The sequence below is a fragment of the Indicator indicator genome, chromosome 22 (assembly GCF_027791375.1).
Source record: "Indicator indicator isolate 239-I01 chromosome 22, UM_Iind_1.1, whole genome shotgun sequence".
Taxonomy (NCBI): Eukaryota; Metazoa; Chordata; class Aves; order Piciformes; family Indicatoridae; genus Indicator; species Indicator indicator.
In genome coordinates this window covers 17,516,420-17,530,443 of record NC_072031.1, presented here as the reverse complement: position 1 = coordinate 17,530,443, position 14,024 = coordinate 17,516,420, and the positions used below count along the sequence as shown (strand labels likewise).

Here is a 14,024-nt window from a genome sequence, read left to right as displayed (position 1 = left end):
CGTATCTCAGCTCTGGAGCTCTCAGAGGGGTTGCACACAGCTAGGGCTGCTGCTGCTGCTGCTGGAAGGCAGCTCAAGGCCCGAACCTGCAGCAGAATCCAATACTGCTGTGCACAAAAAGGAATCCAGGTCATTTCTGCAGCACATTCGAGGTTAAATTGGAGGTGAAGTGGGCAAGTTCACGGCAGGCACAGCAGAAAGCTTCCAGTTCTCACCATCCTCTGGTAGAAACACTCCCTGGAAGAATTTCCCCCTAGCACACATTCTTCCCAGAAAGAATTCCCTCCCTCAACACCCGCAGGCCCCTCGGGGTCTCCAGGGCCCGCAGCCCCTGGCCGGGTCGCTGCCCAGGCGGCAGCTCGCAGCAGGCCCCGGGCCACCTGTCCCCGAGCCGGAGGCAGGCCCTGAGGACAGGTGGGCCCGGGACAGGCCGCAGGCCCCGGGGGAGCGCAGCGGCTCCCGTCCCGGTGGGGACCACGGCTGCCCCTCTCCTCGCCCGCACTCACCATGGCTGCCGGCGGTCCCGCGGGGCGGCTCTAGGCAGGGCACCGCGCTCCGTTCACCTCATGGCCGCCGGCGGCGGGGCCTCCCCGCCCATGCACCGTCGAAGCCCCCCGCCGGACACAGAGCCCCAGGACCACCACTGGCTGCCTCTCCCCTCCCGGAGAGGTGCCGCTGCCTCCCAGCCCCCGGGCCTCCCCCGGCCGGCGGGAACGGGGAGCCCCGGGACACTGGGAAGGGCCGCTAGAAGACAGGCCCACGAGGGCTGGGCGAACGCGGTGCTGGCCGGCAGAGGGAACGAGGCGGGCGGACGGACGGGAAAGGAGCAGGTCACGGCGGCTGTCGGGACGGCCGGGGGCTATGCCAGGCGCATCCTGCCGCGCACCGGGAGGCGGCTCTGCCGGCCCCTCCCCGCCCTCCCGCCGGAAGGAGCCGCCGGCCCCCGACAGCCAATCGCGGTCGAGGCGGGGCGCTAGCGCATGCGTAATTCTGCGAAGCCCGCCGCCGGGCGCCATCTTGGAGAAGGGCGCAGGGCCTCGTGGTGTGGGGATTGGGGTGGAGAAAGGTGCTCACCGGACCTGCGCTCCCCCGCCCCGGCGGCGCTGCGCATGCGCGAGAGGCGCTTCCCGCCCGGCAGGAAGCGGGGGGGAGAGCGGGGGGGAGAGCGGGGGGGAGAGCGGGGGGGGGGGGGGGCGAGGGGGCGGGGCACGCCTCCTGAGGGCGGGGCGCAGCCGGCAGGCGCTGGGCACGGAGTGGGGCACGCGGAGCGTGGCACCCAGGGGGCACCGGGGGCCTGGCGTGGGGCTGCATCGGGGGCTGGTCATGGATCTGGGCCTGGCTCCGGGTTTTGGCTTGGGTCTGCGTCTAGCTGTGAATCTGGGTCTGGGCCTGGATCTGAGTCTGGATTTGCGTCTCAGTTTGGCCCTGACTCTGAGTCTGGGTCGGTGTCTGGGTCTGGACTCAGGCCTCAGTCTTGGTCTGGCCCTGAGTCTGGCGCTTGCTGTGAGTCTTGGTCTAGGTCTGAGACTGGTTCAGGGCTTTGAAGCCCTCTGCTGCCTCTTGACCTCCCAAGAGAGTCACAGCAGTGCAAGGACACTGCAGTCACTGGCCTCCTGTCTTGGTAACCCACTGAAGAATTCAGCTGAACTGGGCTGGGGTTTAAACAGCTGTCGAGGGTCAGGGCTGGGCAGGCCACTAGACCAGTGCCAGAGGTTCTTCATGAACCCCTCTGCCTTCCCAAAGGGAAGAGAAAGGGAATAAGGGAGAGAAACTGATGGGGTGAGAAAGAAACTGAACCAGCTGGGGTGATACAGGATCAAGATAAATTATGTAAGAAAATAATGAAATAAATATATGCAAACCCAATATGGAACCCTCCCATCACCACTGATGTTGAGGAAGTCCCCAAGAACTCAGCAGCAGACAGGAACTGGGTTCAGGACTGGATTCTGGAACTGAATTCAGTAATGCGTGGATCAGGATCTAAGGCAGAACATTCAGAGTCCTCCTGGGACAGCAGCCAGCTAAAAAGCCAGCAAGCTTCAGCTTGCTCCTGAAGATGCCACACATGGGCTGCAATCCCTTGATGGGCAGTTGAGCGTCACGTGCCTTGTTTGCTCCTCCCTGAAGGTGCCACCTCTGACATCCTGCAGCCCAAGGTGGGGCACAAGCTGTGGCAGTGCCCTTGGTGTGCCCAGGAGCAAGTCTACGCAAATCTTCATCAGCCATAGGGATGAAGCTAGATGGTGTAGAAACCTTTCCCTTATTTGTCACCCCCCAGTTTGATCTCAGCCTGGGGTTCTTTGTCGTCCTCAGTTTTCCAGTGCCTAAGATGTTAGCAGAGAGATCCAGAACTGGAGGGGGGTGTGTGTGTGTAGAATTTAAACCAGGAACTTCAGACCCTAAGTGCTGCCTGGCAAAGCCAAGGTGCCAGGACTACCTGGAGTCCCAAAACAATGAAGCTTATGCAGGTCCAAATACTTCTTACGGCTCCCAGAGCCTCCTGTGGCATTGGCAGCTACATGAGGCTGCTGAAACCTGTGGCTTAATAGGCTTTGGAGGGACAATACCCATGGGGACATGAGGGGATTACGCAGAACAAGAGACGGAGGAGGACAAACCCTCTGTGGGGCTGTAATCAACCTCCAGGCTCAGCAAGAAGACTCTGGTTGAGCAATCCTCTTTTCAGCCATGGATTTTCTGCCATTTCCATGCTTCCAGCAGAACCCTGCCCTGGGCCCCCTGCTGGGTGGGAATGCTGCTCCTGGGCCACCAGCCTGGGACAAACTCACCAAGAAGGAGATGTGCAGCTTGCAAGCTGAGCAGGTGGCACAGGAGAGAGCATCCATGCCGATGAATTACTGTGTGCAGGCAGAGCACCAGCTCCAAAACCCACCTCCAGCACCTCTAGAACTCCTTCAACATCTCCAGAGCCTTTCTAGTACCTCCAAAACCCTTCCAATGTCTCCAACCCCCCCCAGCACTTCCAAGCCTCTTCAACATCTCCTGAACTTTCCACACACCTCCACAATCTTTCCCATAGCTCCAAACCCCTCCAACACCTCCAAAACACTTCCAACACTGCAAAAGTCCCTTCAATGCCACCAAACTTCCCTCCAGTGCATCCAGAACCTCTCCAGCACTGCCCAAAGCCCTCTGCCCTCTCCAAAACCTCTCCAACATCCCCAGAAATTCTCCAGTACTCCTAAAACCTCTCCAACATTTCCAACACCTCCAAAGCCTTTCTGGTGCCTCCAAAACACCCCTCCAACACCTCCAGAACTTCTCCAACATTTCCAAACCCCTCCAATATTTCCACCCCCCCAACACCTCCAAAACCTTTCCAACACCTCCAACCCCCTTCAATGCCTCCAACATCTCCAAAACCCCCTCCACAACCTTCCTGTGCCTCCAAATCTCCCTCCAACCCTTCCAGAACTTCTGCAACATCTCCAAAACCCTTCCAATACTTCCACAGCCTCCAAACCCTCTCCAACACCTGAAGAATCTCTCCAACACCTCTAAACCCATTCTGACATCCCCAACAGACCAAGCCAAGCTATGTGCTGTGTTCACCAGCATTTAACAGAGGCTGGCATGGCCTTGAGATGCCACCTCAGCAATGGTGACATCCAGCTGCTGGGTGTGCTGGCAGAGGGCTCTGGGTTACTGCCATGGGGCTGTTGGTTGACAGCTTCCAGGAGCTCCTTGCTGGCCAAGAAGGTCCAGCTACCAGATGCAGACCTGCTGAGCCATGCACACCTTGCCCTGAAGTCGTGGAGCTGCTTCTGTCTTGGAGAGCCAGCAAAAAGCCCACCCCAAAACACAGAGAGGTGGAAGAAGTGCTTCTGCCAAAATCCCTCCAGCATGTCCAGAAACCTCTCTGATACCTCTAGAACCTCTCCAACATCTCCAGAGCCTTTCCAACATCTCCAAACCATTCCAACATCTCCAAATTCTCCTCAACATCATCAAAACCCTTCTAACACCTCCAGATCCCCTCTAAAGCCTCCAACCCCTCTCCAACATCTCCAAAAAGCAGAAGAAGTGTTTCTTCCACCTCAGTGTGGTTTGGGGTGGGTTTCTTGTTGGCTTTCCAAGGGAAGCAGGTCCAGCTCTCCAGGCTGGGCTGGGAGGGATCTGATGTGCTGCAGGCACAGAGCAAGCTGGTGGGACCAAAAGATGGAAGGGAAACCTGCTGCACAGCTGGCTCCTCACAGAGAGCTTTTCTCCTCTACTCCTACTTTCCCTGCAGGACCCAAGCTGGTGGAACACTCTGCTGTTGGGGCTGCCAGGGAGCTCTGAGCTTTGTGAACCTTCATCTCTACTTCAGAAACATCTGCCCCAAGGCAAAGTCTTTGTGCCTCATGCAGGAAGTGACCAGTTGTGCACAGCCCCATCTGGGACCTCGTGGTGTTGACCCAGGAGAATCATAGCATCACAGCATGGGCTTGAACACCTCCAGGGAGGGGGCAGTCACAGTCTCCCTGGGCAGCCTGTAAAACCTGCCAACCAAGTATGAAACCAGACTGAAACCCAAGTGTGAGGACCACAGCTGCCCCAGCACCCCTGGAGCACAAGGAGAAGTGTGTGCCAGACCCCTAAGCCTCCTTCATCCCAATTCTGGGGCTCTGCCCATTGCTGGAAGGGACATTTCATGACTGCTTGTGCCCCTCAGCTTGGGATTTGGGACTCCTCCATTTGCTTCCTAATGGCTGTGCCTGAATCATAGAATCATAGAATCAACAACAAGGTTGGAAAAGACCTCAGAGATCATCAAGTCCAACCTATCACCCAGCACCTCCTGAGTATTAACCCATGGCACCAGGTGCCACATCCAATCCCCTCCTGAACACCTCCAGGGATGGTGACTCTGCCACCTCCCTGGGCAGCACATCCCAATGGCAGATCTCTCTTTCTGTGAAGAACTTTCTCCTCACCTCCAGCCTAAACTTGCCCTGGCACAGCTTGAGACTGTGTCCTCTTGTTCTGGTGCTACTTGCCTGGGTGAAGAGACCAACCCCCTCCTGGCTACAACCTCCCTTCAGGTAGTTGTAGGCAGCAGTGAGGTCACCCTGAACCTCCTCTTCACCAGGCTGAACACCCCCAGCTCCCTCAGCCTCTCCTCATAGGGTTTGTGTTCCAGGCCTCTCCCCAGCCTCGTTGCCCTTCTCTGGACATGTTCAAGTCTCTCAATGTCCTTCTTAAACTGAGGGGCCCAGAACTGGACACAGCACTCAAGGTGTGGCCTAACCAGTGCTGAGTACAGGGCACAATGACTTCCCTGCTCCTGCTGGCCACACTATTCTTGATGCAGGCCAGGATGCCATTGGCCTCCTTGGCCACCTGAGCACACTGCTGGCTCCTGTTCAGCTGCTGTCCACCAGTACCCCCAGGTCCCTTTCCACCTGGCTGCTCTCCAGCCACTCCAACCCCAGCCTGTAGCTCTGCATGGAGTTGTTGTGGCCAAAGTGCAGCACCCAGCACTTGGACTTGTTGAATGCCATCCTGTTGGACTCTGCCCATCTGTCCAGCCAGTCAAGGTCCCCCTGCAGAGCCCTTCTACCCTCTAACAGACCAACACCTGCTCCCACCTTGGTGTTGTCTGCAAATTTACTGATGACTCACTCAATCCCCTCATCCAGATCATCAATAAAGGTATTGAACAGGATGGGGCCCAGCATTGACCCTGGGGGACACCACTAGTGCCTGGCCTCCAGCTGGCAGTGGCACCATTCACCACCACTCTCTGGGCAGCATTCACCACCACTCTCTGGGCAGCATTCACCACCACTCTCTGGGCTCAGCCCTCCAGCCAGTTGCTAACCCAGCACAGAGTGCTCCTGTCCAAGCCACAGGCTGCCAGCTTGGCCAGGAGTTTGCTGTGGGGAATGGTGGCAAAGGCCTTGCTGAAGTCCAGGTAGACTACATCCACAGCCTGCCCCACATCCACCAGGTAGTCATCTGATCATAGAAAGAGATCAGGTTGGTGAGGCAGGACCTGCCCTTCCTAAATCCCTGTTGGCTGGGCCTGATCCCTTGGCATCCTGCAGGTGTGCTGTGATTGCCCCCAAGATGATCTGCTCCATAACCTTGCAGGGCACTGAGGTCAGGCTGACAGGCCTGGAGTTTCCAAGATCTTCCATCTGGCCCTTCTTGTGGATGGGCATCACCTTGGTCAGCTTCCAGTCATCTGGGACCTCTCTGGTGAGCCAGGACTGGTGGAAAATGATGGAGAGAGGCTTGGCCAGCTCACCTGCCAGCTCCTCTGCCAGCTCTCTCAGTACCATTGGATGGATCCCATCTGGTCCTATGGACTTGTGAGGATCCAAGTGGCTCAGCAAGTCCGGAACTAATTCCTCATGGAAGTCAGGGGTACTACACTGCTCCCTGACCCCATCAACCAGTTCAGGAGGCCAGTTATCCTGATGTCCTCCTGCCTTGCTGTTGAAAATTGAGGCAAAGAAGGTATTTAGCACCTCAGCCTTTTCCTCATCTTTAGTTATAATGTTTCCCTCCAGATCCAATCAAGAGTGGAGGTTCTTCTTGCCCCTCTTTTTAGCATTCATATATTTATAAAAATGCTTTTTATTCTCTTTCACAGCAGTGGCCGCTTTGAGTTCTCACTGGGCTTTTGCCTCTCTAATTTTTCTCCTAGATGATCTAACAACATCCTTAACCATATCTGGAGTTACCTCCCCCCCTCCCCCTCCCCCCTTTCCAGAGGTGATATCCCCTCTTTTTTTCCCTTAATTCCTTCAGAGGATTCTTGCCCATCCAGGCCAGTCACCCCCCCCTTGGGCTCATCTTTCAGCACTGGGCACAGCCTCTTCCTGGGCCCTTCCTCTTTGAAGTAGGTTCAACAGTCCTGGACCCTTTCTTCTTAAGGGCTGCTGCCCAGGGTACTTTCCTAATAAGTTGCTTGAATAAAGTGGAGTCTGCCCTCCAGAAGTCCAACATAAGAATTCTGTTATTGCACCTCCTTACTTCCCTGCGTATTGAGAACTCCACTGCCTCACGGTCACTGCACCCTAGACAGCCTCCTACCATCACATCTCCCACCAGCCCTTCTCTGAGAACAGCAGATCAAGCAGGGCCTCACCCCTGGCAGGATCACATAACAGCTGTGTCAAGAAGCTGTCCTCCACACACTCCAAAAACCTTCTGCACTGCCTCCTCTCTGCTGAGGTAAGTTCCCAGCAGATGTCTGGCAGGTCAAAGTCACCCACAAGAACAAGGTCTGATGATCCTGAGACAGCCTCCAGCTGCTTATAGAATATTTCATCAACCACTTCATCCTGATTGGGTGGTCTGTAACAGACTCCAACCAGGATGGGAGAAGTCATCAAGCTTTTTATGAGTGTTGGTTTTGTGGTTTATGGCCAGAAACCAACAGAGGGAAGGGCCCTGTGTGGGAGACCAGGGCAGTAGAATCCATGGAAGTTCTCACTGAACTCAGCTTTTAATATCACACACAGGACCACACTGGCAGGTGATTGGAAGGCCCTCTTACTCCATCCCAGCTCCAGCCTTCATCCCATGCACACTCTCAAACACTCATCACATCTCACTGCTTTGCTCCAGTTCTGCAGAGCCTGGGGTGTGCCTCCAAGGGTTATTCTGAACCTAAGGGCAAGCTGGCAGCAAGCAATGCTTTCCATCCCATCCCATCCCATCCCACCCCACCCCATCCCATCACATCCCATCCCACCCCACCCCACCCCACCCCACCCCACCCCACTGCCTGTCTCCATCCATCTCCTTTCACTGCTCCCACCACAAATTGAGCTGGAATTCCTTCCCAATTCCATGTGCACCTCGCAGACCTGGAGGCAAGGGCTGAATGGTGCTTTAGAAGGGACAGCAAAGCTGCTCTGAAATGTGGGGGGAAGCTTTGTGCAGCAACCCCCAAATACTGCCTGGGGCTCAGCTGTGTTTGCTTCTTTATGAGCTGTGGAAGCCCAGCAGGGAACTGCTCTGATGGCAAACACCTGTAAGAAGTACAAATCCCACAGTCCCAGCAGGGTGTGGTTGGAAGGGACCTCTGGAGCTCCCCCAGCCCAAGCCCTGCTCCAGCAGGGCACCCACAGCACAATGCCCAGGAGCACAATGCCCAGGGGGGGTTGGAAGCTCTCCACACAAGGACACTCCACAACCTCTCTGGCCAGCCTGCTCCAGCCCTCCAGCACCCTCACACCAAACAACTTTCTCCTCCTGCTCACATGCAGCCTCCTGCCTGCCACTTTGTGCCCCTTGCCCCTTGTGCTGGCCCTGGGCACCACTGAGCAGAGTCTGGCCCCAGCCTCTTGCCCCTACCCACAGCTCCTTTAGCTCTTGCTGAGCATTGCTCAGCTGCCCTCTGGGGCTGCTCTTCTGCAGGCTCTCAGCCCCAGGGCTCTCAGCCTTTGCTGCTCACAGAGCTGCTCCAGGCCCCTCAGCAGCTCTGCAGCCTCCCCTGGACTCTCTCCAGCACTTCTCTGTCTCTCCTGAACTGGGGAGCCCAGAACTGGTCCCAGGACTCCAGGTGTGGGATCCCTGGGGCATAATTAATTAACCCCCCTCAGCCCTCCAGGGCAGGGTGCTCCTGAACACCTCTCTCCTTCCTCAGAGCCCTTCTTGCTCTGCACACCATCACTTGGTTCTCCACTCCTGTTACAAGCCATGGAAGAAGGGCTTGTTTTGGGCTGACTGTGTCCCTGCCTGCTTCCTAGAGCTCCAAACCCCAACCAGGCCATGCACAAGCTGCCCTGCTGCACCTCTCCCTGTTCACAGCCTCCCATAATTTTGGGAGGGAACAGCAGAGGTGCGGGTGGTGGCAGAGGAGGACAGCTGAGCTTGGGCTCCCCTGGACAAAGTCTTACCCCAGGGGATCCATCACCCACCAGAAACTCCTGTGGGGCATGCACATGGACTCAGGACCATCCCCTCAGTGCCAGACTGTGGTGGGTGCTGCATGGCAGCTAATGGGCAGTGAGGGGGGAGCAGGGTCCCCTCGGCATGGGCTCCCCTTCTTCCAGGAACTGTGGGGTGGGGGAGGCTGGGAAGCCAGAAGCCATTAGGAGCTTCCCTGGGCTGGGCACGCTCCTCTCTTCTCTTCAGGGGAGGGCAGGCCTTTTTCCCTGGGTTTCTGCTCCTCTCCTCCAGGCCCATTAGCTCAGACATTAAATTTTAACCTTTTTTGCTGCTCCTTGCAGCACATTCCTGGTGAGTGGGTGCCTGGGTGGGTGCCAGAGCCCTGCCGCTGGTACCCCAGGGGCCTGGGGGGGCGGTGGGAGCCTGGCTGTGATGGGGGTACCCATCTGCATCCCAGGGTATGCCTATGGGATGCTGCTGCTTCTCCCAGCCCCCAAGGGCCTGCATGGCAGCAGCATCACCCTAAGCACACTGCAAAGCTCCAGTGTCCTCACAGATGCCTCTGCCAGCTCCCCACATTGATGTGGGGTGACAAGATGGCACCAATCCCCTGTCAACCCATCTAGACCAGCATGGACAGCCCCAAGGTGATGCCGCCTCCAGCCCTGGGTGATGTGCAACCATTCTGCTGCCCAGCCCTGTAATTCCCTGTCTCTTGTGGGATCAGTCCCCAGCTGTGATCCACCAGTGCCTCTCCCACCTCTCTGGGCAGCCTGGGCCAGGCTCTCCCCACCCTCACTGCCAAACATTTCTCCCTTCTCTCCACTCTCAGTCTCCCTCTTTCACTTCCAACCATCCCCCCTTGGCCTGTCCCAACAGGCCCTGAGAAAAACTCTGTCCCCAGCTTCCTTCTGGCCTCTTGAAGCACTGCAAGGCCACCAGAAGGTCTCCCTGGAGCCTTCTCCTCTCCAGGCTGAACAACCCCAACTCTCCCAGCCTGGCCTCCCAGCAGAGGGCTTCCACCCTGCCAGCACTGCTGTGGCCTCCTCTGGCCCTGCTCCCACAGCTCCCTGTCTGTGCTGAGGACTCCAGAGCTGGCCCAGCACTGCAGGGGAGGTCTCAGCAGGCACAGCAGAGGGGCAGGGTGGCACACACTGACCCCAGCCCTGCCATGATCACAGCCACGGCCATGCCAGGAGCACACAGGCAGCCAGGCCTCCTCCCCACACACTGCCAGAGGACATCTGCCCCATCCCAGCTGACTGCAGGGTGCTGGAAACAGCTCAGCTGGAGGCAGGTCTGAGGACTTAGCCCTGGGGTTGGGGTCTCTGCTCAGTCTTGGCCCCGCATCCCACACTGGGGTCAGCGTGGGGTGGCTGAACCCCATCAGAGCTGCTCAGCATGGGCTCCTCACATCCTCGGGTGTGGGACCATACAGCCCAGCACCCTTCTAGCTACATGGATAAAGGTGATGGATGTGAGTTTGGGATATAGCATTATCCAGGTTGGGTCCCTCTCTCCTGGGGCAGCTGTCCAGCAAGGACAGGACCATGAGCAGCATTGCCAAGAGCTTTCTGGCCATGAGCAATTAAAAAGCCATCAGAGGGGGTGTGGCTGGAGCAGATGAGCTGCAGGCAGAGCTATGCACTGAATAATTCAGGGCAAGCGATGACAAAGCCATGGCCAGCCTGGGGAAGCCTCCCCATGTCCTCCTGCTGCTTCCCAAGGACATGGCCTTTGCTTCTGCCCAGGGTGTTGGATGCAGGCTGAGGTGTGGGACAGATCTCAAGGACTTGGGGAACATGAGCTGGGCCCAACAGAATGTGATGGTTTTAAGGCTATGCCTTTAATTTCTTTTCACAGAGTTCAAGCAGAAAAATAAAAGAATGTAAATAAATCACAACTGGGTGTCAGAAAGCAAAGTCCTTCTCTTCCTCTTCCTTCCCTGGGGGAGATGCTCCATATTGGGTAATGCTGGGGGAGTATCTCAAGGCCTGTCTAGGCCTAATGCCAGGAGGAGAGGGGGGGGAGGGCAGTCTCAGACCTGGCCAGCCCCAGGCTAGCCTGGCAGTGGGGAGGAAGAAAGCCCTGGGGGGTTTGGGTAGACCCTCAGGTGGGGAGAAGGGAAGAGCTGGGGGGCGTTGGGTGCTGTGGAAGGGACTCTGTATGCTTTGGGATTCTTTGCCACTATGCTTTGTAGTTTTTGTGGTTCCACCAAACTTTGCTTTTCCATTGACACCTTCCAGCACTCTCCAATCTGTTTGTGTGAGGCTCATTCTTTTGTCCCTCTCGAGGCAAGAGAGCATCTGTCTGGCCTCAAACCAGGACACAGAGGAAGCGTGGTGAGACTCCAGAGCTGCTCAGTGGGGGCAGGAAGCAGGCAGGGAAGGGGCTGCCTCCAAGGGGACCCAGTTTGACCCCAGGACATTGCTGCCATGGCTGCCCTGGCTTACCCTAATGGTGCAGAGCCACCCCCTTTGGGTGTCATGGCACAAAGATGCCACTTGTGGAACAGGGACACAAGTTGTGGGGCAGGAACACTGCTCACAAGGCACTGTGATGCTCCTGCTGTGCCCAGCCAGGACTGGCACATTGTGCCCTGCCATGCCCCACCATGCCCAGCCATGCAGCAGGAAGTAGCACCCCGGGGATGGGTCCCAGGCCATCTTCTCCAACACTGGTAGGGTGCAGGGCACCCATGGGCATCCACAGGCACCCAGGCTAAGAGAAATCCCCCTGGCTGGAGGCCAGAGCCTGGGAAGTGGGATGGAGACAGAACACAGGCTCCATGCTGATGCCCAGTGCTGAGTTTGCCAGGTCTCAGCTGCAGAGCTGGCAAACCCTGAGGCAGCAAAGAGCTCAGAGCCAGGGAAGGGCATCCGGAGCAGGGGCAGGGCTGGCAGCAGCAACCAAGGAGTTAACTTCCCAGCCTCACCGCATGGCACTGGAGCTATTAATACTCACACGCCGGTGTAGCTGTCAGAGCCGCGGCTGCTCCGCCGCCAGCCCAGCCCCGTGGAGCTGCAGCTCATCCACCACACAACTTTCCTCCGCCAGCCTGCGAGGCTCCCGGCCCGGCCACCTGCTTGACAGACCCTGCCGGACCCTGCCAGACCTTGCCAGATCCTGCTAGACCCTGCCAGACTCTATAAAACCTTGCCAGATCCTGCCATACCCTGTCAGATCCTGCTGGACCCTGCCAGATCCTGCCAAACCTCGTCCGACCCTGCCAAACCTACCCGGATCCTGCCAGACCCTGCCAGACCCTGCCGGACGCCACCTGAGGACAGGGAACACTTTCCCTGGCAGCACCACGAGCATCATCCCAGTGCCACACGGGCGCTGGATGCCAGGCAAGGGCAGCTGCTTCCGCCAGCCTCTGAAGCACCACAGGGCTTAGGTGGCCTCATCCTGCCCTGCCAGATTCCTTGGCAGGGGTGATGCCATCACAGCTCCCTGCCCACACCCCTTGAGCAGTGCTGCCTCCCGTTGAGCTGCACGATGAGTGCCAGGGTGGCATTTAGCATTGCCAGCCCTGGAATGAGTGGGGCATGGGACATGGCACAGACTGGTGCTGCCTCTGTGCCCAGTGAGCAGCCAGCCCTGGTATCCAGACTGGCTGTGTGAAGAGGGTCCCTGACACCAGGGCCCCAGGTGGGCAAGCCTGAGCCCCTGGCCGCCAGTGCCATTGGTGAGGAGGAGGAAGATGCCAACAGCCCTCTGGCACTGCCTGGACTGCGGTCCCCCTTGCCTGGGCACAGTGACCACCAGAGCCCAGCCATGGACTCCTTCTGCTTCATCTGCTTCCAGAGAGAGGAGCTGCAGCCTCTGCACAGGTCAGTGCCATGCTGCCTGGCTGTGGGGCACTCTGCAGTGGGGGCACGCTGTGGTGGGGGCATGCTGTGAGCCCATGAGTGACATGGGAGCAGGGCACTGATCTGGGATGGGGGACAATGGCTGGCATGAGAGCTTTTGGAGCAGGGGTGCCGTGCCATGCCATGCCATGCTGTGCCATGCTGGGTAGAGGCTGTATGCACAGCAGGTGTGCACATCCAACAGGGGCTTCCCCAGCAGCAGATCTCCAGGGCTCAGGGTAGGCATCCTATGCCATGCTGAATGGTGCCAGCATGCCCATGGAGTGGTGTGTGAACTCACAGCACCCCAGAGCCATCTTGCCCACCAGGACAGGGTCCCTGGCCTCTGCTCCCTGGGGCAGGGGCTGGCTGAGAGCAGCTGGGGGCTGCCCAGGGAGGGTTGGTCACCAAGTCCCCAAGGCCTGTCCCTCACTGCCTCACCTTCCCCAACACCCAGAGCTCCTGAGTGGCAGCCAAGGCCAATGTGCTGGTGCTGGAATTAGCTGGGCAGGGACACAAGGTGTGGACATGGGCACACATCGTGCCCAGCTGCTCCTCTGTGGCACTGAGCCACTGCCAGCTCCTGTCCAGTGCCATCATCCCCAGAGCAAATCTCCCAGCTCTCGCCCCTGTTCAGCTGGGAGCCTCCCACCAAGCCCTGGCTGCCCACAGGGGACACAGGGTGCCAGGCTAGTGGCTGGGTAGGACTATCAGCTGTGCCATGGATGATTGCCAGCCCAGGCACTCTGTGCACACTGCTGTGCAAGAATGGATTTGATGTGGTGTAAATCATGGCATTTGGACCCTTGCTTTCTGGGATTTGATGCCCAGGAGCTTGGCACTGGCTGGGAAGACACCAGGAGGTGGGGAGACACTGCAGGACTGGGGTTGGAAGAGGGGCTTGGGATGGGGGCTGCTGGCTGAAGAGGGGCATGCGTGGAACATCCTTGAAGCTCCCATCCCACAGCCTGACTCAGGGCTGGAGCCAAACAGCTTCACCCAGGCCTCATGTTCGGCATTCTCAGCCTGGGAGTGCCCAGAGTGGCAGTCTGGTGGCTTGAGCTGCTGTTGTGGCCATGGGGCTCACCCTTCCCTGTGCAGGGGTGTGGTGAGGGTTGGACACCCCTGGCTTGTGCCCAGAGACTTCTGCCCATCCTGCTCCACTTCAGGGTGGGCTGTGCTGGGTGGGAGTCCCTGTCCCCAAATGCTCCTATCGCCAAACACTCTCTTGTCCAAAAACGTTCCCCTTGTCACCAGCCTCCAGCCCACGGGGACAGGGCCGGCATCTCCTGACACCACCAGCACAGCAGCTACAGG

General features: G+C 58.1%; 1 protein-coding gene across 1 annotated transcript in view; it reads right to left on the bottom strand.

Moving 5' to 3' along the window:
- Positions 1 to 522, bottom strand: part of XPO6 (exportin 6) — a 33,881-nt gene extending 33,359 nt beyond the window's left edge. The window contains exon 1 of the mRNA XM_054390895.1: positions 507 to 522. Within this exon, the coding sequence (XP_054246870.1) occupies positions 507 to 509 (3 nt within the window). The 5' untranslated portion in view covers positions 510 to 522. The remainder of the gene's footprint in view (positions 1 to 506) is intronic.
- Positions 523 to 14,024: the final 13,502 nt, after the last annotated feature.